The 21,293-nt window shown below is 38.5% G+C and overlaps 1 protein-coding gene across 1 annotated transcript in view; it reads left to right on the top strand.

The window, feature by feature from the left end:
• The window catches only part of LOC103182381, a 94,052-nt gene that overhangs the window by 10,268 nt on the left and 62,491 nt on the right, over positions 1-21,293 (top strand). Inside the window, exons 4-6 of the mRNA XM_007899380.2 lie at positions 4,813-4,974; positions 7,760-7,811; positions 19,238-19,311. Of these exons, the coding sequence (XP_007897571.2) occupies positions 4,813-4,974; positions 7,760-7,811; positions 19,238-19,311 (288 nt within the window). The remainder of the gene's footprint in view (positions 1-4,812; positions 4,975-7,759; positions 7,812-19,237; positions 19,312-21,293) is intronic.

The following is a 21,293-nucleotide window of genomic DNA, read 5'->3' as shown; positions in this document are numbered from 1 at the left end:
ATAATATGCATTTATATAGGACCATTGAATTGTATTGGGATCACAGTTTGCTTTGCCATTGAACCCACGTATCCGAATCCCAATATGTCAATTGCCTCCACTTTCCTCAGATCCTCCAATATTCTATTATAGAATCACTTTTTATGTAGAAGGAGCATCTCAAGGCACTTCATGAGAATAGGGATCACTGAGTAAAGGAGAGGGAATTTAAGGTTGTTGACAAATGGTATGATCAAATATTTTCTTTAAAAATGGTTTTGAGAGGAGAGGGAGAGGGTGAAAGTTTCTTCAGGAGAAAATTCCGCAAAGGATGAGCATGGGCATCGTAGTTGATGGTGAGATGGTGTGTGGAACCAAGAGTTGTAGTTAGATAATTTAGTCCACAGGGAAATAATGTTTGACATTCATTACAGTAAAAAAAACTGTGATGGTACAAGTGCAAACATTTAATGTGATAAGTCCAATCCAATCATGCTGATTTAATAGATAAGCTGTTCCTGTTGCATTTTGTCAGAAAAAAACAATTTGTTGGACTAAACCAGTAGGATTCAAATACCATAATCACAATTTAATCCTCTTACATCTGGGGTAAAAATTCCTCGATCTGTTTAATAGACTAAGTTCTTCATATTTTGATTAATAATAAAATGGCCTTAAATTTGTTTTCCTTTTCTTTACTTTCTCATGCTTTTTGTTATTTTTAACATGTTGAAATAAGCATCGGCCCCTGTTGAATTTTATATGAAATTGCCGTATTGCCTGGTAAAGAGTATCTCAAGGTCTGTAATTGATTTGAATGGGAAAACAAAATGCAATACTTAAAGTCTGGATAATGATTAGATGAATTTCCTTTGAAGGTACTTTGTTGATTTATGTGTTTCTGCACTGAATTTCTTTTACCCTGTAGTACACAGACATTTTTTATTACGTAACGTCTAAAAATGATTTTACACAGAACTGTTATGCTGTAAATTATAAAAGGAAAAAAGAATCTAACTCAACTGCAAGTGAAATACAGGCATGTTAAAAAAAAGAGAATTCATTCTGTGATTAAGTACTGGACAATCATCTCTCCTTGTGTTTATCATAAATAAATTACTATTAAGTTATAATATTTTGAGTTATATCTTTAGAGAGTGATTCTATCAATGCTATTATTATTATGAAGAAGAATCTTTGCATTTGATATTGTATCTTTTACATTGGGAGGATGTCTCAAAGCTTTTCACAAGATATTGTCACAGCCCTATTATTACAAAATGTTCCGAACAAAATGGACAGTATGCTGCTTCTCTGCAAAAAAAGCAAGTCCTGTGAATATGATATTTCGCAGTAATGTTTAACATCTTTTTCATCTTTGAGCGTGAAACTTTAAAAAAAAAGGAATACTTTCCTTTTCTCTCTTTCTGGATCTTGCCCTATCACAGACAGCAACCGGGGTGGTCTGCACCCGGAGGCCACAATGCTCCTCTGTTGCTCTCCGATTCTGGCTGCCAAGTTAAGTACAAGAGCACTTCCAATATTTTCCTCCCTGTGGGGATGTGGCTGACTTCTGCTCAGTGCCTTTACACAGCTGCACAGATCTGCACCACAGTTGTTTAAAATGGTAAACAAGCCAAACAAGTGGAGGAACTAATTTCATACTTAGAGCGCCATAGATATCTATTTATGTCACGTCGATCTTTCCCTGACATGTGTTTGCTTTTGCCCCCAACGACTCTGGACATTCCATAATAAATCTGGGTCAGAGATTGACAGGATCACTTCTTTTATGTGATCTTGCTGATCATCAACCTTTTAGCTCTTGATTGACTGTAAAATTAACCTACAATTGTACAGCCAGTAGGACTAGGGAAAAAAAGCATAGGAACATAGATTAAGAACAGGAATAGGCCATTCAGTCCATCAAGCCTACTCTGCCAATGGGCTATTCCTTGACTCACTTACTACAAATCACCCCTATCCCACCTACTGTCATGTCCCTTCATTTTTTTTACTCTTTTGAAAGTTTTAATGATTTGTTTTAAAAAGAACAAGCTAGTTATGTTCAAAATGCAAAATACTGCAGATGCTGGAAATCTGAAACAAAAACAGAAGTCACTGGGAACACTCGGCAGGTCAGGCAGCATCTATGGAGAAAGGAAAGTGAGTCAACATTTCAGGTCCATGACCCTTCATCAGACCTGGGACATGTTGGGAGAGAGAGGCTTTTAAGGGCAAACAGAGGGGAGGGAGGCAGGGCAAGGAAGACAAGAAGAAAATGGGGTAGAGGACAGGGGATGACGGGTTAAAGAGGAGTTGATGATGTAAAACAAAGCGGGGGAATAGGGGTGTTAATAATGCAAAACAAAGGGCGGGGGTGGGTTGGGGGGGATATTGCAACAGAATAGGCAGATCAGAGAGAGAAAAGGTGTGCCTGGGACCCAGGTGATATGATAATGGTCACAGAAGAGCGAGAGGGGGAAGGTGAGCTGTTATGGTCTGAAATTATTGAAATATTGAAATTATTGAAGCTTGTTATGTTCTATCCTTGTCATACCGAAAGATTTCAACACAGTTCACAAGTAAACCCTGTCAAATGTTATATGCCTTTTTTAAAGGCAAAAATAGAAACTTCAGAGGAAAGATGAGTTAAGGATAAGTTAAATGAGGTTAACAAAACTCAGTAAAATAAAAAAAGTAAAATTTGAAAAAATTGCTGACAGGGCGAGTTCAGATAATATATTATAAATGTTTTCTTTTTACTTTAAATTGTGGCTCTTATGATTCGACTGACATTGCTGCTCAGCTGTACAGATTCATATATATTTGGATAATTGGAAGGTGACTGGTAACCATGGCAATAGCCTGATGTCTGAGCACTCTTCTGGTACTGTGTGTTGGAAATGGGGGGAAAAAATTAACTCTGGATAGCATAACTCAAGAGGTCTGGAGAATCATTTTCCAAAGTATTGGAAGTTTAACATCTTAGAGTTTTGATTTTTGAAGATGTTTCTACCAATTTCCTTTTTGTGTGCAGGAGGATAGCAATATGGTAACAAGAGAAGCTGAATCCACTACAACATCGTTTAAGGAATGTGGACATTCCACAACTATTACGTGATGTGTGCTGTGCTTTGGAAGATAATTAAAAACTTGTTTTTACAAAATTACTTCCATAACTCTGAATACTGAGTTTTCCCAAGATATGCAATAATTTGAAGCGGTTATTGGGAATGAATGCCCAGTTTGATTTTATTTTGAAGCAGAGCTTAACATGACTGGTTTAATCAGAATTCCTTTGGTTCAAAGTCCAATTTTTGACCATTTAAGAAAAAGAATACAATGCAATAAGTTATTATCATTATAAATTTCTACAGCACCTTTCACATCAGGAGGACATCCCAAGATTCTTAACAAACCTGGCTTGGCAGTTGAGCTGCGGTGGGATCTGAGGGTGGAGAGATGGACCTTTAAAAGAGATGAGGGTGGGAGTTACTCAGAGGGACTCCGGGATGGAGTTCCAGCGAGTGGAGCCAGATAGGCTGAAAAAGTCTCACGATTATGTCAACTTTCCATTTTGTTTAGAATTTTTATTTTTAGATAATATTCTCTTGGCTTGTGTATTAATGTACACTTCAAAGTGGCAGATGATTTGCTTGTTCTCTGCCCTCCACCAATCACAGCAGAAATAGAAATAAAAAATGGCCCTTCAGCCCATTGACACAATGGGATGTCCTCCCGAAAGAAAGATGCTACATAAATGTAAAGTGTATTGTATTCTGTTACTGTATTTGATGTCATCTTTCCAGAATACCCACCCATACTTCTTCCCAATATGTCGTCAAGCTATTTCTTAAATGAGTTGAGGGTACCATCCTTGCTGGACATACTTCCTATTATTTGTCCTAAAAATTGTCCTTCACAATCCTGATCTGTGTCCACTTGTCCTATTGCTACCTTGGCGTGTATGGAATTCTATGACCTGCTTCTATGAAGGGTGTCCATTTTAAGACCAGAAATGTGTTCTTTAATGGGACAGTGGGAGAATTACATGTAAAAAAAAACACTAACTTAAGAAAACATGTCAGTCTCCTCATGGTACCTCTCTTTTGTGATTCACCTGTAATTCACCTAAGAAGTGATGTTGGTTACGAGATGATGACCCAGAGGTTGTTACCTGTGGATACCGGCCGGTGTTTGAAGCAAGCCAGCAGGATTTCTGTGCACATGGACAAGGAATGCAGAAACACTGACCAGCAATCATTCCCCATTATAATTGGGATTTTGTGGACCCCAATTATCATACTACAATAGGGCTCTATATACATTCAGTTGAATAAACGCTCCTCATTGGGCGTAGAAGGCTAAAAGGCAGAAGTGGAATGTATATTCCGGCTTCATAGAGCTCACCAATGAGAACAACATTGGAAATGGATGTTCATTTCCAGCATTTTTCTGGTTTAAAGTCATATTTTTAAACAATTGCATGGGAAAGGTGCTGTAGAAATGTAATTTGTTGTTGTTTCTTTTTATCTCGGGATTTGCTCATCTTGAATTAATCAGACTCGCACATAACTAAGATGTATTCATCGATACCCATTACTTTACCGTAAATCCTGTGATGCGCTTTGAGACATCTCAATGATGTGATAAGGTGCTGTATCAAATGCAAGGATTATTATTGTTATATTATTATCCCCAGGATCCATTACATGTTATTCTCTCATCAAAGGAAAATCTCTCTTATATTAATGTAACATTAAGAAAAGTTTTTGTCACTTAGTCTGAAAGTCTACATTTGTAACTAGCTAATTTGGTTTCTGTTGTCAGAAAGATGTGGAAAAAGGTCAACGGGAATTGGATTCGCAGAAGATTTTACTGGACTGTCAGAACAAACTGCACAGCAGCCAGTTGGAGGAACTAAGAAGACAACTTCAGGAAGCACTTGAGCAAAATGAAAAACTGAAGTCAGATTATTCCTCAGACACATCGGTATGACTCTTTGAATAAAACAAGATTATTTGTAAAGATAAATATTAGTTTATCAATTGGTAAACATTGAAAAAATATGCAGATTAGGTGACAATTTGTTTAAATTACATAGGAATTAATGTACAGAACCAGGAAACACTAGCATGATCCATCTGACTTATCCCAAGATATTTTAAAACCTACATTACCCTTTTCACACCCTTCAATCTATTTCTTCAGCATCCAAATAGCCATCCAATTTCTTGTTGAATTTGTTGACATAATCCATTTCTATTGTCTCCCCGAGTAATCTAATTCACATCCCTCTCTATTTACCGCAGGCTGGATCTTAATATTCCTTTACTCTATTTCTAACCAAGGGCATAAATGTACTTTAAAGAAACAAAACATTAATTGAGCAAACAAGGTTATTATTGATTTTGAAATTTACCATGAAAATACTAAGTATTTATGGGGGTGGGAAAGATGACAAAGGCAAATGGTCAAAGGGGAAGATCTTCAGAGGACCTTGAAGAAAGTGAGGGAAGGGGCAAGGTGAAGACACTCTGAGATGGAATTACGAGGGTGGGGGCAGACTTTGAAGACCCGACCACCAATGATGGGGTGGCAGGGCAGGGTACATAAAGCAGCCTCTGGGGGATGGGAAATCAGTGGAGCCAGGCAAGCATGTGGGTGGGGTGGACGGGGGATAGGCTTGCGGCACCTAGTGCGGAAGAGGACACAAGCTGCAGATTTCTAAATAATCTGCAACTTGTGGAGGGAAGAGTCGGGAAGTCTGGTGAGCAGGGAGTTAGCAGAGTTAAGCTTAGTCACTATAAAAGCTTAGATGAGGGTCTCAGCAGCCCAAAGGGAGAGGTAGTGACAGACGGGCAATATCGTGGAGGTGGGGGAATAGCTGAATGGGTTAAGGCATAGATTTGGGATTTAAAGGACAATTGAGAGTCAAACAAAACATTAAGGTTCGGTACTGGCTCAGTGAGGTGTAGAGTGGATCCCCATGTATAGTGATGCTGTCAGTGCCTGAGGTGTGGAGGCCCTGATGGGAGCCAAGCAGGAGAGCCTCCATCATGTTGACATTCAACTGGATTGGCTCTCATCCAGGACTTGATATCTGACAGGCAGTCGGTCAGGACACCAGTGGTCCTGGAGTCGAGGGTGGAGGCAGAGAGATTGAGTTGGCTGTCATCCGCATACATGTGGAAGTTAACCCCATGTCTGCAGATGACATCACCGAGCAGGAGCATTTAAATATTAAAAAGGAGTGGACCGAGGATAGAGCTCTGAAGAATGCAGCATGTGACAGCGCGGGTTGGGAGGAGAAGCAGTTGGCAGATACAAAGTAGTGACATTGGGAAATGTAAGAGAGGTAACAGAGCTCTCGGAGTATTATTACCTTCATTTACTTGGACTAAATATCGACAGTGTCTAATGCTGGAATTACCATTGAACATTGTAACGGGTATTTTAGCTGTGAGCTTGATTGTCCTTTAATCAGTTTACAGTAGCCATTATCTCCAGCCAAGTGGAAACAATTTTATTGCCTAAACAAAGTGAGCAGCTGGATAAATACGATTAAATCGTTTATTTCAAATACAGGCATTAATACAGGCAGTAAAAATCCATGCCTCATCCAAGCAAAAGCATAATACTCTATACCAAAAACTGCTTTTCCATTTATCTAATTTATATAGACTTCACATTATGTCTGAGATTTTCTATTTTTGTCTGGTTCATTCATATAAAAATGATATCCAATCTACCTGCACATTTCTTTGTGTAAACTACATCCTCAAAATATGCACAATATTTATATGTGCAATGCAATGAGCATTGTGTACTTTCTTTCCAACGTAACTTACAAGATATTGATGCAATTAGTCCTGTGTTTATACATTTGAGTAGAATATCCACACCTAGCAAGACATTCTCGCTATCTAAAAAACAGAAATGAATGAAAGGTTATTTTAAAAAACATTAGGAAAAACTAATTCAACAGTCGATAAATGTTTTCAATAATGTACCAACCAATGTGATCCAGCCTAGAACATTTGGGTTATTGGAAATACAATTAGATTTTATGATGGGAGATGTACTGGAAGAATACGTTCTCGTAGCCTGAATGATATTTTGTGAATCCTAACTTGTCTTACATTGGGCAATGCAAAGGTTACTTCTCGGCCTGTTACTGTCCATCATTGCTTGATTCTTATCACAGCTGTTCTCTCTTCCACCACTAGGCGGAGTAATTGTTAAGCAACACAAACATTGGGGTTACAAACTACAACTTTCATAACAGATTCAAAGTGATAGTTATGAAACATCTTACTTCACCACATCGCCGTCAAGCTTTCACTTTCACTTCATCATAAAAAATGTATTTATGCAAAAATGTATACCGTTACTTAATTGCCATATATATAATATGTACATGTTAAAAATCTGCCAATATCAAATTAATACATAGTACTGTGGCACTTTAACTTCCTAAGGACAAATTGGTCAGTTTTTTTAATATAAAAAAATTAAAACCACAATTCAACACTTCAGAATGTCTGTAAATATGAATGATCTTTTTTGAACCTAATTACTAGATATTTAAAATCAATTTAAAATAAAATGTGCACATAAGAACCATCTACAGTCTTGATGAATGTCTGAGAAATGTGACTAATTTTACTCACAGTAATTATAGTTTGTGATGGTGGAGCTTTGAATTGCAAATTCTTTTTGTTAATGTTTAATTGCATGTCACGTTTACCAACTGTTTTGTTTCCTTGTGATGTAGGAAAAAGAGAATCAAGAAAAACCTCTGAGTGAACAGCAGGATGAATCCAAAGGTATGGGATTCATATCCTGCCCCATTGTAGCTTTAACCAGCAAATATTGTTTGAGTTACTGGACTGTGCCGTAAGTGAGGCTCAGGTATTAAATCTGTGTCTGTCTGGCTCAGTTGGCAATCTTGCCTCTAAGTCAGAAGATTGTGGTTTCAAACACCACAACAGGATTTTGAACTCATATAGTCCAGACTGAACCTCTGAAGCTGTGCTGGAGATGTACTGCTTTGTCAGATGAGACTTTAAACCAAGGTCATATCTACCTGTTCAGCTGGGCATTAAAGATCCCATGGCGCTATTCAAAAAGAGAAGGGAGTTTCTCCCGATGTCCTGGGTAACAATCCCTCACATAAAATTCACTTCATAGCTGTTTGGGGGGCATTACTATGGACAAATTAACTCCATGTCTCGCCACAAAATATATAAATCCTGTATATATATAGTCAGTGATTAGAGCACTCGCTTTGCAAGTGAGAGACCTGAGTTCAATTCCAGGCAGGGCGAAACCTTGGGCAAGTTTCCTTACTCCACACAGAGCCTAATAATAATCCCTCCAAAACAAAACAATAATAAATTGGTCATTTTCAATCTACGACTGTTTGTGGGACACTGCTGTGGCAATTGGCTGCCGCGTTCTCCCACAAATATACAGTCAATTCACTTTACAGTGTGTTCTGTGAAGCGCTTTGGGACGTCCTCCCGACGTGAAAAGCGCTATATCAAATGCAAGGATTATTATTATTATTAAATGCCTGCGATGCTACATTGGCTACACAAGAGGTGTAGAAATAAGTGTCTAAATAAATGATGGATGTAGAATCCTTCCTTAAAAATGTCTGAATCATAGCTGAATTATCATTTACATGAGTGCTTGTGAAGCTAGTCAATATGTGTAAAAGAGCCAGTATCTCCTACCACCCACACACCCCCTCCCAATCAGTTGTTCACTTTGGGGAACCTGCTGCAACATTTCACCACCGTATTTTCTCCTTATGTGATCTATTCTTAGTACACATTTTAAAACTGAATGAGTCATAATCAAAACTTCATGGTACTTTTTCTGCAGGGGCACTGCTGCCTTACGATGGTCTTTTCCCCAAGTATTCTTTGCATAATACATTCTTGTGTTGCGCACACCTTTTGACTGAGATATTCAGAACAATTTTTTAAATATTAAGCTGTGTCATACTGAGTTTACTCCAGCAGTGTAGATATAAGTCCTTCACTGAGTAAAACTTGTAGCTCCAGCTGAATCTGCCACCGAATGTACAGGACAACCAAAGTTAACTGGTTTCGCCCCATCACCTCAAACAATGGCTTCAATTGATTGAAGCCCACACGGGTATTTGCATTCAAGCTGAATTCAACTTTTATGGGAGAAATTCTCTGCCAGGAGGCACACTGTCAGTGACTGTACAATGATCTCTACCAGGAGTTACACTGTCAGTGACTGTACAATGATCTCTACCAGGAGTTACACTGTCAGTGACTGTACAATGATCTCTACCAGGAGTTACACTGTCAGTGACTGTACAATGATCTCTACCAGGAGGCACACTGTCAGTGACTGTACAATGAGTCAATTAACCACCCTTCGATATTCAGAATCGAAATTTGGAAATATCATATTGAATCCGAATTATAATTATTGTAAATTAGACCACAAATAGGAAGTATCCTTCTCCAGCCACAAATATCCTTAGTGCAAGGTTGCTTGCTCTATCTCCCCCTTTACAATATATTCTGTAAAGCGCTTTTAGACATCTCGGAGACATGATAATGCGCTATATCAAATGTAAGGATTATTATTCTTATCACGTTGTTGAGATGTCTCAAAGCTTCCATTATCAGCTGTCCTCACAAACTTCTCTGTTCCCAGGAAAACAGCCCTAATTTCTTCAATCATTCCTCATAAGTAAGTTCTCTTATCCCTGCTATCATCAAAGTAAATCTCCTCTGCACCTTGCCTATGGTCTTGCTATCCTTCCTACAGTGAAGTGCCTAATTGAGAGGCTTCTTGAGATCTCTGGCTGATGACAAATTTTTGTTTAGCTATACAGTCACCGGATTGACTACAGCAATACTTTGTGCTATCCTGACCAGTAGACACAGATATCTATCAGTCAAGTCCTGGGGGTTTAGTGTTCACATTAGTGCAAAATAATAATTCATGCTACTTATGATTGGTGAATATTGCCAATGTTCCGATTGTATTTTTTACTGTGTAAGTAATAATCCTTGCATTTCATATCACGCCTTATCACATCGTCAGAATGTCTCAGGAATTACTGTAAAGTATTGTGACTGTGCATTTTGTGGACAAATGTGGCAGCCAATTTATGACCAGCAATGTCCTACAGACAGCAATGGAATGAGTGCCCAATTTTATTTGAGGGTTTATTGGCCAAGACTCCAGGAGAAACTCTCTTCTCTTTCTGAATAGTGCAATGGGATCTTTAACATCCTCCTGAACAGACAATTGGAACTTCAGTTTAATGTCTGATCTAAAGGATGGCACCTTCATCAATGCAACATACTCCCAGCACCGACCACAGTGTCATCTTAGACTATGAACTGAAAGTCCCGACATGGGGATTAACCCCAGAACCTTTTGATTCAGAGCTGAGAGCTGACTGAGCCAGACTGACACCTGGCTGACTGATCAGCTAAAGACCCCTGTGTAGCTGTTAGTTGGCATCAAATTGCTGCTTCTTCAAACTCAACCCTTTTGTTCTAACATAGAGCGACATGCAATTGGTTAAAAAAAACACAACCTACAGTGGTTCCTATTTGGACTGAAAATAGAAGTCAGCATTCTTTCACTGATACTAGTTCATAGATTGATACTGTGCCAAAGTAGAATACATTAATGAGGTGAGGTTTGTGAGGTCCGTATTGAAGATAATACATTGCTTTCATTAAAATGCAATCTGCATGGACTATATCCACCAACACTAGAAACTCTTCAGTTGTCACGTTTATCTAAGGAAGGGGAGCAGGCCACTACATTTTAATCACTGGAGTTTGTCAGGAACGAAAAACAGCTAGCTTCCCACAAATCAACAGACATGTACCCTGATAAGAAGATTGAGTTCGAAAAGCCCTGTTACGCCCTATTGCAGGGCCTATTCCAGTCTGATCAAAGAGCTTTAATTTGCAGCAGATAAATGTAATGCATTAAGGCCACGTATGGCACTGGCTATGATGAGAAAAGTAGGTGCCGGCAAGCTGGTGTCACTTATGATGTATAATATTTATTCAGGGATGACCTACATCTAAAATAGTTCATAAACCAGCACATTGAGCACCCAGTGCTATCTTAACCATATGCTGTTAAACAGGAATAATTCAGCAGTGTCACACAGGGCACATTGGCAGACTGTGTTATCTTTGCACATTAGCTTTATTAGCTCACTTCATTTTCAATGTTTAAATTCCATCAATCAGTCATGATCCTGGTATCAAGTCGCTTTAAAAAATGTTTTCAGAACTTGGTGAATCCTTTCAGAATTGTAACTTTTATGAATATCCATGACTTTAAGTTTCTAGTGTTTTTTTTTGGTGGCCACAACACCAGGGGGAACTCTTTTTCTTTTCAAATAGCTCCAGGAACCTTTAATGTCCACCTGAACAGGCAGGCAGAACCTTGGTTTAACATTTCACCCAAGGCCGGCACTGCAGCACTACCCTGATACTGCATTGAAGGGTCAGCCTCGACAATATGAATTCAGGGTCCTGACTGGGGACTTGAACTTATGCACCCAAGTTTTAGCTGTGTGTGTATGAGTGAGGGCACTTTCCAATAGCTTCTCCTCTATGATTGTCCCACGCAGGTGAGTTATTCCAAGACTCATTTGCTTATGGTTTTGGAGTCCTGTAGCTTAGTGGTTAGAGCGCTCGCCTCACAAAGCGAGAGGGTTCGAATCCCACCCGGGGCAAAACATTGGGCAAGTTTCCTTACTCCATTTGCCTCTGTTTACCTAGCAGTAAGTAGAAACATGGTTGTTAGTCGATTGGCAGATCGCTTTTCCGGGGGTAATAATCCCTTCAAAATAAATTTAAAAATAAATAATAATTGTCGCTCAATCCCTGACTGTTTGTGGGACACTGCTGTGAGCAATTGGCTGCTGCACTTTGACCACAAAATATACAGCCAATTCACTTTACACTATATTCTGTGAAAGGCTTTGAGATGTATCAAAGTTGTGATAAGCCACTGTATCAAATGCAAGGATTATTATTATTATCAGTACATGGAGGAAGCAGCGCAAGAGGGCATCAGCCAATGACAGTACAGTAAACATTTTTAATGACAGGCAGGCAAGAATCCAAGAATGAGGAATTACTTTTGTAAGTGGTTCTATATTATCAATGAACTAATAGTTGCTCTGGCTTTGATTCACAGTCTTTTATTGCATAAGTAATTAGCATCTGAAGCATTATCTGGACTAAACATTTGAAGATGTTTGCCTCTGGGTTTTCGAAACTGCCCCATTTACGTTGAAGCACTAAATACTCCATCCAGGCCTCTCCTGAGTAATGTGACCACCCATCCAACCAATGTCTTTCTTCCCTCGTCCCACTTGCTGCCAGTCTTTCTTTAAATATGTCGTTGTATATCTGAGTTCACAAATGTGAGGCAAATTGATGGCTCGGATATTATGACCAAAAGAGTGCTAAAATTAAAAGATGCAAAAAATGATCTCTTGAGATGTTTTAAATTCTACTTACCTCTCTTGTAGCTTCTTGCGATGGCTTTCCCTTTTCATGGTGCCTCAGATGTAAGATTTAAAACATCTCCTAAAAACTCATTTTTTGCAACTTTTAATAGTTGCAAAAAAGTCTGACTGTTCAGGTAGATGTTAAAGATCCCATGGCATTATCTGGCAAGAGAAGGGAGTTTCTCTCAATCCCCCAGATAAATTGGTGATTCCAATTACCACAATTTTCGTCCACAAATATACAGTCAATTCGCTTTACAGTATATTCTGTGAAGCCCTTCAACACATCTAGAAGACGTGATAAGGCACTATATCAAATGCAAAGATTATTATTAATTCACTTCATTTTGTGGGACACTGCTGTGTACAGATTAGCTGCTGCATTCACCTACAAAATTCACATTCACAAGACCTCATAGTAAATCCTGCGAAGGGTTTTGTGACATCCTCCTGACATGAAAGCTATTGTATCAAATGCAAGTATTGTTACAACAACAACAATAAATTACGTTTGTATAGTGCCTTTCATGTGAGGAGGACAACCCAATAATTTATTATTATCGAGCATCATCGTGTGAGCATTAAGACAGTGTTAAAATGTAATTTGCTGTTGTTAAATATTCACACTGGCATGAAACCAGCATCAGAATATTTTTTGATTTATGCTAGATAAATAATGGCAGGAAAATTGCAAACACAAACTAGGAGCAATGGTTGCCTGATGTTTAGGCACATCTCCCAGCTCCTGCTGCCATTGTCTGGATAGCAGAGATTACAAAAAAAAGTCTAACAGTGTTCATGAATGCACAAATATCTTGATGTAATGAACCAAGAATGGCTGCACAGGCCCAAAATGTTAGTTAAGCGCTCCGAGATGCTACCCCGCATGAAGGGCGCTATATAAATACAAGTTGTTGTTATTATTGTTATCTCTGACTACCTCTGGATGTTCCGAGCTTGTGTAAAAGTTGTGGAAGTTCAAAATGAGGCAGGACCTACATTTCAGAAGCATGTTTCAAGTCTCCAGAGCCACAACATAGCATTAAGTAATTGTGTGGTCCATTTCTACCTGGTGGCATTGGCACATACACACAAAAGCGGTTTCCTATCATTTCTTCATGTTAATTGCTCATACAGGAGCATGTTTTTCGCATCATTCATTCTGTTTATTAGTCAGAATTATTGCACATTATTTGTTCTTTTTTGAGATCTTTTATACTTGTTAATGAGTCAAGTGCAAACTTAGACGATAGGTACCACACAACAAAGACAATACAACTGACGTTCAGTGTCTAATAGGTAGATTTCCTCTCACTGGGGTTGAAGTGAAATATGATATATGTATATACAACTTATAGCTTCAAAGTTAAGGACAACAGTAGAGAATAAGAAGTGGAATTTATCTGATGTAAGAGGCATGTGGAACAAACTACCAGCACTGAGGGAACTATAAAGAGTTTCTGAACAGTAAAAAAAGGATTCAGGGTTAGTAATGATAAAATAGATGCGTCAAATGAGTATTTTGGTAAGTTGAATGAGTCCAGTCAGAAACTTACTATTGTAACCCTGCATGCTTTTTCCTGTCCAGCTCCTTTGTAGCCATATCAGTCGGATGAAAGTGTAATAGCTCATTCTAAAAGGCCAAAGAAATGGAAGGTTCCAACAAACCTCTTGTAGCTTTCACCACAGAAAGTGCTCAATTCATTTTATAGTGATTTTATTACATGCGGTCAGCGTGGATGTGTCTCCAAGGAACCTTTTCCCATATTAGAGTGAAGCATTATTGTTGTCACTTTCTGACTGCACTTACAGTTTGTCTTTTTTGATTGGCAAATTGAAAATGATAGGGGAACAGACGACAGCAGAACTCTATCCCTACTTCATCCTAACTAACTCTGCCCCAATCCCCCATCCTCCACAACACCTCGGAAACCATTGGAGAACAAGAGGGAAGCAGTACTTAATGCTTTTTCTTTAATAAAGTCATAGATTTGTAATATACATAAAACTGTAAATATAAATTGAAATGCAAGCACTCTTTGTAAGACAATCTTCCAGGTCTTGAACTTGTTATAAAAATGTAGTCGATGAGTCATTGAGAAATATTTTAATAAAATACATAAATGGTCTGTCACTGTAATGGCACTTTGTGCTGTTGCCCATTTTTATGCACTTTCCAGTCCTGAAGCAAAGTATTTCATTTTGATCACTTGATTGGCTGCAGTGGGACTCTTAGAAAATCCAGAAATATCAATAATCTTGTAGAAATCATGTTTATCTTGCCATCCATTGTGCCTTTTGGGTATTGTCTGAAGCTTTACAGTGACATTAAAAGTTTCAAAACTAATTGTTGCTTTTCAAGCTTATAGTTAAATGTGACATATTTTAAATTTTTTTAAAAAAGAGAAAGAAATATTGAAGGATAAAATTCCTTGTAGAATTTCTACATTTGCTGGTGGTTGTTTATTATCAAGATCTACGGTGTGCTGTGCCCTTAGATTGTATAGTATTGTAGTTTTGTATTCAAAAACAGTGGAACTTTCAATCTTTCATGTTTAAGTAGACATGTTCCCTTTTAATAAACTAAGTAATAATTGGAACATGCTCTGTTTAATGCATTGGAATGTACAAGTGCAGAAAACAGGAATAGAAAGGTATGGGAGGGAGTAAGGAGTGGGTGGAGATACATATAGAATATAAACAATGGCCTGTTTCCATGCCATACAATCTATGTAAATCTATGTAGTCCTTCTGATAACCACCAAATTAATGGAAAAAATCCCATTGTAAATCTCTCACACCCTTCGATTGAATTATTGGCCAAATAACTATTTTAAAATTGTTGACACAACCACAACCTATTTTTAGTTATTGTTAATTGAACAATATTTCCCTCGTCCTCTTTTTCTTTCACTTTATTATTAGGTCCACCTGCACCATGTATCTATCCTTCAAGCCAAGACAGTGGGAAGATAACTTGTTCAGTGGCCTCTGTGCATTTCTTGCACCACACGCTAGGTGGCGGGCAAGGGCAGTCAATACCAGCTCTTTATCTCTCTTCCTTTCCTCTGTCTGTTCTTGTTTTGTGCTAAGATAGATGAGTAGATATACCATGAAGATTTGCAGGCTCAAAACTTACATCCAACCATAAGTCAATGTCCTGGCTCACTGTACTAGTAGGGCCATAATGTTCTGTCTATCACACATGCCCCTTCAACTAATGATCATATCAAAGTTATGTCAGGAAATGTTTTAAAAAAGTATAAATGTTATTGAATCTGATATTCAATATTTTATATCTTAAAAAAACTGCTATGACATTTCATTAACACGATTAGAGGTGTCACAAAAACATTTATCCCCTTTAAACTTGTGATTATAAACCATTATGTTTATTACTGTACTTGTGATTATAACAATCATAACAATCATAAGTACAGGAATAAATCAGCAGAAAGTAGATTTCACATTGTGAAAGGCGTTGGCATAAAGCCTCAGAGGAATTAGCACCTTGAAGTTATGATAGAGATTTCCTTTTGTTTGAATTGAGCCATTGCTTCAGCAACATTACACACTTTATTAGTTGAAATTCAGTAACCAAAATCCTGTTACTTTTAGATAATATTAATAATCCTTGCATTTGATATAGTGTTTTATCAGGTCATTGAGACGTCTCAAAGCTCTTCACAGAATATACTGTAAAGTGAATCAACTGTATATTTTGTGGGTGAAACACGGCAGCCAATTGTGCACAGCAGTGTCCCACAAACAGTCATGGATTGAGTGACAAATTAATATTTTTTATTTTTGAAAGGATTATTACCCTTGGAAAGTGATCTGCCAATCGACTAACAACCGGGATCCTACTTACTCCGAGGTAAACAGAGGCATGTGAAGTAAGGAAACTTAGGAAACTAACCAATTTACAGTGAAATCCTGTGAAATGCATTAACATATTTTGATGACTTGATAAGGCACTATATCAAATGCAAGGATTATTATCATCTTCTTTTATCTAATAATAAATAGGTATTTCTACAGGAACACATAGGTTTCTCTTTAGGAACATATAGTACAAAATAATAGGCCATCAAGCCTGTTCCACCAATGTATTAGATTATAGGACATCTTTTAATTTCAATTTCCCTTTTCTAAATTTCCCTTAATATGTTTACTACATGACTCAGGGAGAGTTGGGGCTTGAATGTAACAATAAAAACAGAAATAAAAAGTATTTGTTCATTTCCACTTTTAATAAAATACACAAATCAATTCTGCATCTATAGCTTTCTGTGGCACATTCTCACAACCCTTGGCATGATGAAATGTTTCCTGGTCTCACTTCTAACCAGCCTTGCTCTAATTTTAAGACTATAATGTCTATGTCCAAAATGAAATGAGAGAATCTCAAAGAGTAACTCAAATTATCAGTTCCCTTGGAGCAGATCAGTCACCTAGCCTCTCGGCCTCTAGGCTTCAAGGCTAGTCTCAAGACCTTTCTCTTTGACCGTGCCTTCAGCTCCCCTCTCGACTCTCTACCCCCTCCTCGCTCCCTCCCTTCCCTCCCCTCACCCTGACCATTTCCCCCCTGCTCGGGTCCTGACCCAACTGTACAGCGCCTTGGGACGTCCTCCCGACGTGAAAGGCGCTCTATAAATGAAATCTTGTTGTTGTTGTAGGCTGAGGATTGTTGTGTGACATGGGAGTACATACTGCATGAAGGGGAGTAAAATAACTTGAATGATTAGTGACTCCTAAAGAGACTCCCTCCCTCCATCCGAACATGCCCACTGTCGGCCTCAGTGTATCTCTCATAATACTGCATCAATTAACAAACATTAAGTAAAGATTCAATTTGAAAACTTCCATGGTGGTCTGGGATGTAAAGCAAAATGCTTTTACTTGGCAGTTCCCATTCATATTTTGGATAAAGTAGTATTTAACATTTATGAAAAGTAACTCTATACTGTAGAAATGATGGCAATAACAACATGTGTAAAGTGACAATACACCAGTGGTTTGCACGTGTCTGTCTGTGGGGATCAAAATTCAGATAGCCTTTCCGATTCAGGTAATACATAACTCACAGAAAGTGAATTGATTGTATATTTGTGGACAAAATGCGGCAGCCAATTGCACACAGCAGTGTCCCACAAACATTTGTGGATTGAATGATCAAATTATTATTTTTATATTTTTTCTTGAGGGATTATTATCAGGCATGTGGAGTAAGAAAACTTGCCCAAGGTTTTGCCCTGCTGGGAATCGAACCCAGGTCTTTCGCTTGCGAGGCGAGTGCTCTAACCACTGAGCTACAGGACTCAGTGTTTCAAGATAAAATTGTTTACAACAACAACAACTTGCATTTATATAGCACTCTTCATGCGAGGTAGCATCCCGGAGCACTTGACAGTGGTGGTCTGTGGGGATCAAAATTCAGATAGCCAGGGGGAGAGGGAGGGGTAGGTGAAAGTAAGCCGATCAAAAAGGAAGGTCATCAGGAGGGATCTGAAAGTGGGGAGGGAAGGGGCAAGGCGCAGGGATTGAGGGAGAGAGTTCCAGAGTTTTGGAGCGTAGTGGCTGAAGGCACACAGCCACTGTGGTGGAGCGGAGGGGACGATGGACAAACAGGAGGCTGGAGCCAGCTGAGCGGAGGGAGCGGTGGTGGAGTGGGGGGTAAGCAGATTGGATAGGGGGAGGGGAAATTGAGTCAGGAGACCTTGAAATCAATCCATTCGGTAATTGGGAGCCAATGGAGCCTGGCAAGGACTGGGCTGATGGAGCTACGAAGTTTTGTGCGGGAATTTTGTGTTTTAAAACCTTATTTTTCAGAACCACAAGCTATTTTGGGTTTGATCTTAATCATAGGAATAGAAGGATATGGGAGGGAATAGCAAGTGTGTGGAGTATAAACACTGGCATGAATTGATAGGGCCGAGTGGCCTATTTCCATGCTGTACATCCTTTGGAAGTCCTGTCTGCCTGATCAGGTGGCATTAAGATTCCACAGTGTTCTTTAATAAAATGAGGGAGTTTCTCCTTTCTCCAGCAATTCCCCCAGATAAACCTGATCATTTATTTCATGCACACATCGCTGTGTGCAAAATTGCCTACAAAAATATACAGTCACTACACTTTGAAGTGACTTTGAGACATTCTCCCAATGTGAAAACTGATATATGAAATGCAAGGATTATTACTGTTATTAATTATTATTATTAATACTACTAATAATATAATAATATATTAATAATAATATAATAATAATAACTATATCTGTTCTTATGAGCACATGAAATAGACCTGGACTAACACACCCAAGGTCTGAAATTCCACTTTGTCTTAGCTTGTAAGAACAAAATTCTGTCTTTAAATTTAAGGTTACACAGAATTGTGAAATAATATCTTAAGTTCAATCTTATTTTGGAAGCCAGTTTTCCACAGTTCTTATAAAGAGCCTGCTTCCAAATTAAGACTGAAGTATTTTCCACAATTCTGTGGCTGTGTCATCTCAAATTTTAAGATTTAATGCTTTTCCAGGCTAAGACTAGGTTGAATTTCAAGCCTTGTCAGCTTGAATGTATAAATAACTTCTGCTTTATTTTACCATTTTTTTTCACTAAATGCTTTGTTTCCATTCACCTTCATTTCAAAATTCCTAGTAACTGTTCCAACTAACCTAAAAACCTGCCTTTACCTTAACCACAGAAGAAGACTCCCAAGAGGAGCAAGTAAGAAATGATGGATCAGAGACTGATGTGACACAGTTTGAACGACTGGAGGTATATATTCCTAGTTATTATGTTTTCGCTCTGGAATTCCCCCCTTCCTCCCCCGTCCCATGCTTTTCTCCAATGCTTCTGATTCTTTGTAGAATATAATTCCACAGATTTCCTCTGTAAGTTGCCCAATGTGACCATTCTTTTCAGCAATATGCACATCGCTTTTGAAGATGTCAGCCTTTAATAGGATTTCCCATTGTTTGTAGGACACTGCTGTGTGCCACCGACTGCTGCATTTTGCCCACAAAATACACAGTCAATCCACTTTACAATATATCCTGTGAAGCGCTTTGAGATGTCTCAACGATGTAATAAGACCCTTTATCAAATGTAAGAATTATTATTATTAATTTTCAACAGAATTTATATCCAAATGTCAGCAGTCCATTCTACTTTTGCCTGATGTCCACACACTTGCACTTTGTGTGGACAAAGTAACAGGGGTTCCTGAATAATATTCAAACAGCAGGACCCTGATTTACCATCCATTCACTAATGGAACACTGAGGACAGTTGTAGTATTCTCCTCCCCGCGCTCTCCCCCGCCCCCCAACAATCATCACCACCATCACCATTACCACAACAACTAGCTGAGATATGCTAACCCTTCACAGACCGGAGATCGAATCTGACTCCTCCTGGGTCTGTGCAACCAAAATTCACATAACTTAGTGTCTTTAACAACTGAGGAAACCCTAAATATATAATAATAATAATAATAATAATAATAGTAATAATAATAGTAATGCTTGCATAGTAGTTTATCACATATTTGAGACATTTCAAAGCTCTTCACAGGATACACCGTAAAGTGTAGTGACTGTGTGTTCTGTGGGTGGCCACTTCCCACAAAATATATTTTGGTGCTATAAGAAACACACTGTCATTACATTTGATAGTCATTATAAGCCACTGTTCAAATGCAAGTTCTTTTTTTCTTTATCTCTCCCTCTCTCTCTCTCCCTTTCTCTTTCTGTTGATGACAAACAACTAACTTAAAACAGTCCCTCCAGTTCCTGTGTTCTTTGTGCTATTTCTTCATGTTTTATGAGGTGGAAAATGAATCTGAGAAGTAACAGTTTTGCACTTGTGGAATATTACAGATCGAATAAACTCTGTAACACCCCATCAAGCAAACTATTCCCAATCAATGTGATAATAAATTGATTCAGCCCAATATTTTTGGCAACGCTTTTCATAAATTGGCTTTCATATGAATGTGCAAAGGTCAATATTTTTAATATACTAAACAACTTTGTTTCAGGGTTTTTGTTCCCAATCTCTCCCATTTTTAATGAAGAATATCACTTTAGCAGGCAATCAGCAGAGTGGACCAAAACATTGCCTCCCGAGTGGTCCATTACATTGACTTTTTGGAAGCAAGTAACAGCTGTTGATTTGTGCCAATGCGATTATATTTCGAACATGTGAAGCTTTAGACAGTGAATTGCATATGTTTATCCAGTGCATGCTGCAGATTTAGATACTGAAGCCAATAACATTGTCATCTTAGATAGTGGGGTGTTTGCAGCAGGAATGGGAAAGGATTTGTAATCTTCCTTCCTCATCTTCAGGTCGCGCCTGAAGACCTTCCTCTTCAACCGTGCCTACAGTCACCTCCCCCTCACCCCGGCTCGGTGTTGTGCTCCGCCACTGTCAAGCTCTCTGGGACCCTCCCCTGCGTGAGGGACACAATATAAATGCAAGTTGTTGTTGTTATTGAAAATATTGAATCCTGATAGAAACCAGATGTGTATCAGGCTGTCCCAGAATGAGATTACGTTTCAGGTATGTTAGAATGACCCTCCTCCAACCTGAGATTTCATTCTTGGATCATTGGAGTGGAGTTCCCACAAGTTGGTGGGAACCTTGTCTATTCACATCTGGATATCAATAGGATTCAATATTTACAAATAATATTGCAAGGACTGTATATTTGAAAATATGGTCAGCTAACAGCAACTCCTACCACCCTTTCTTTG

Source organism: Callorhinchus milii, unplaced genomic scaffold (genome assembly GCF_018977255.1).
Source record: "Callorhinchus milii isolate IMCB2004 unplaced genomic scaffold, IMCB_Cmil_1.0 Scaffold1, whole genome shotgun sequence".
In the NCBI taxonomy this organism is placed as follows: domain Eukaryota; kingdom Metazoa; phylum Chordata; class Chondrichthyes; order Chimaeriformes; family Callorhinchidae; genus Callorhinchus; species Callorhinchus milii.
This window is presented reverse-complemented; position numbering and strand designations above follow the sequence as displayed.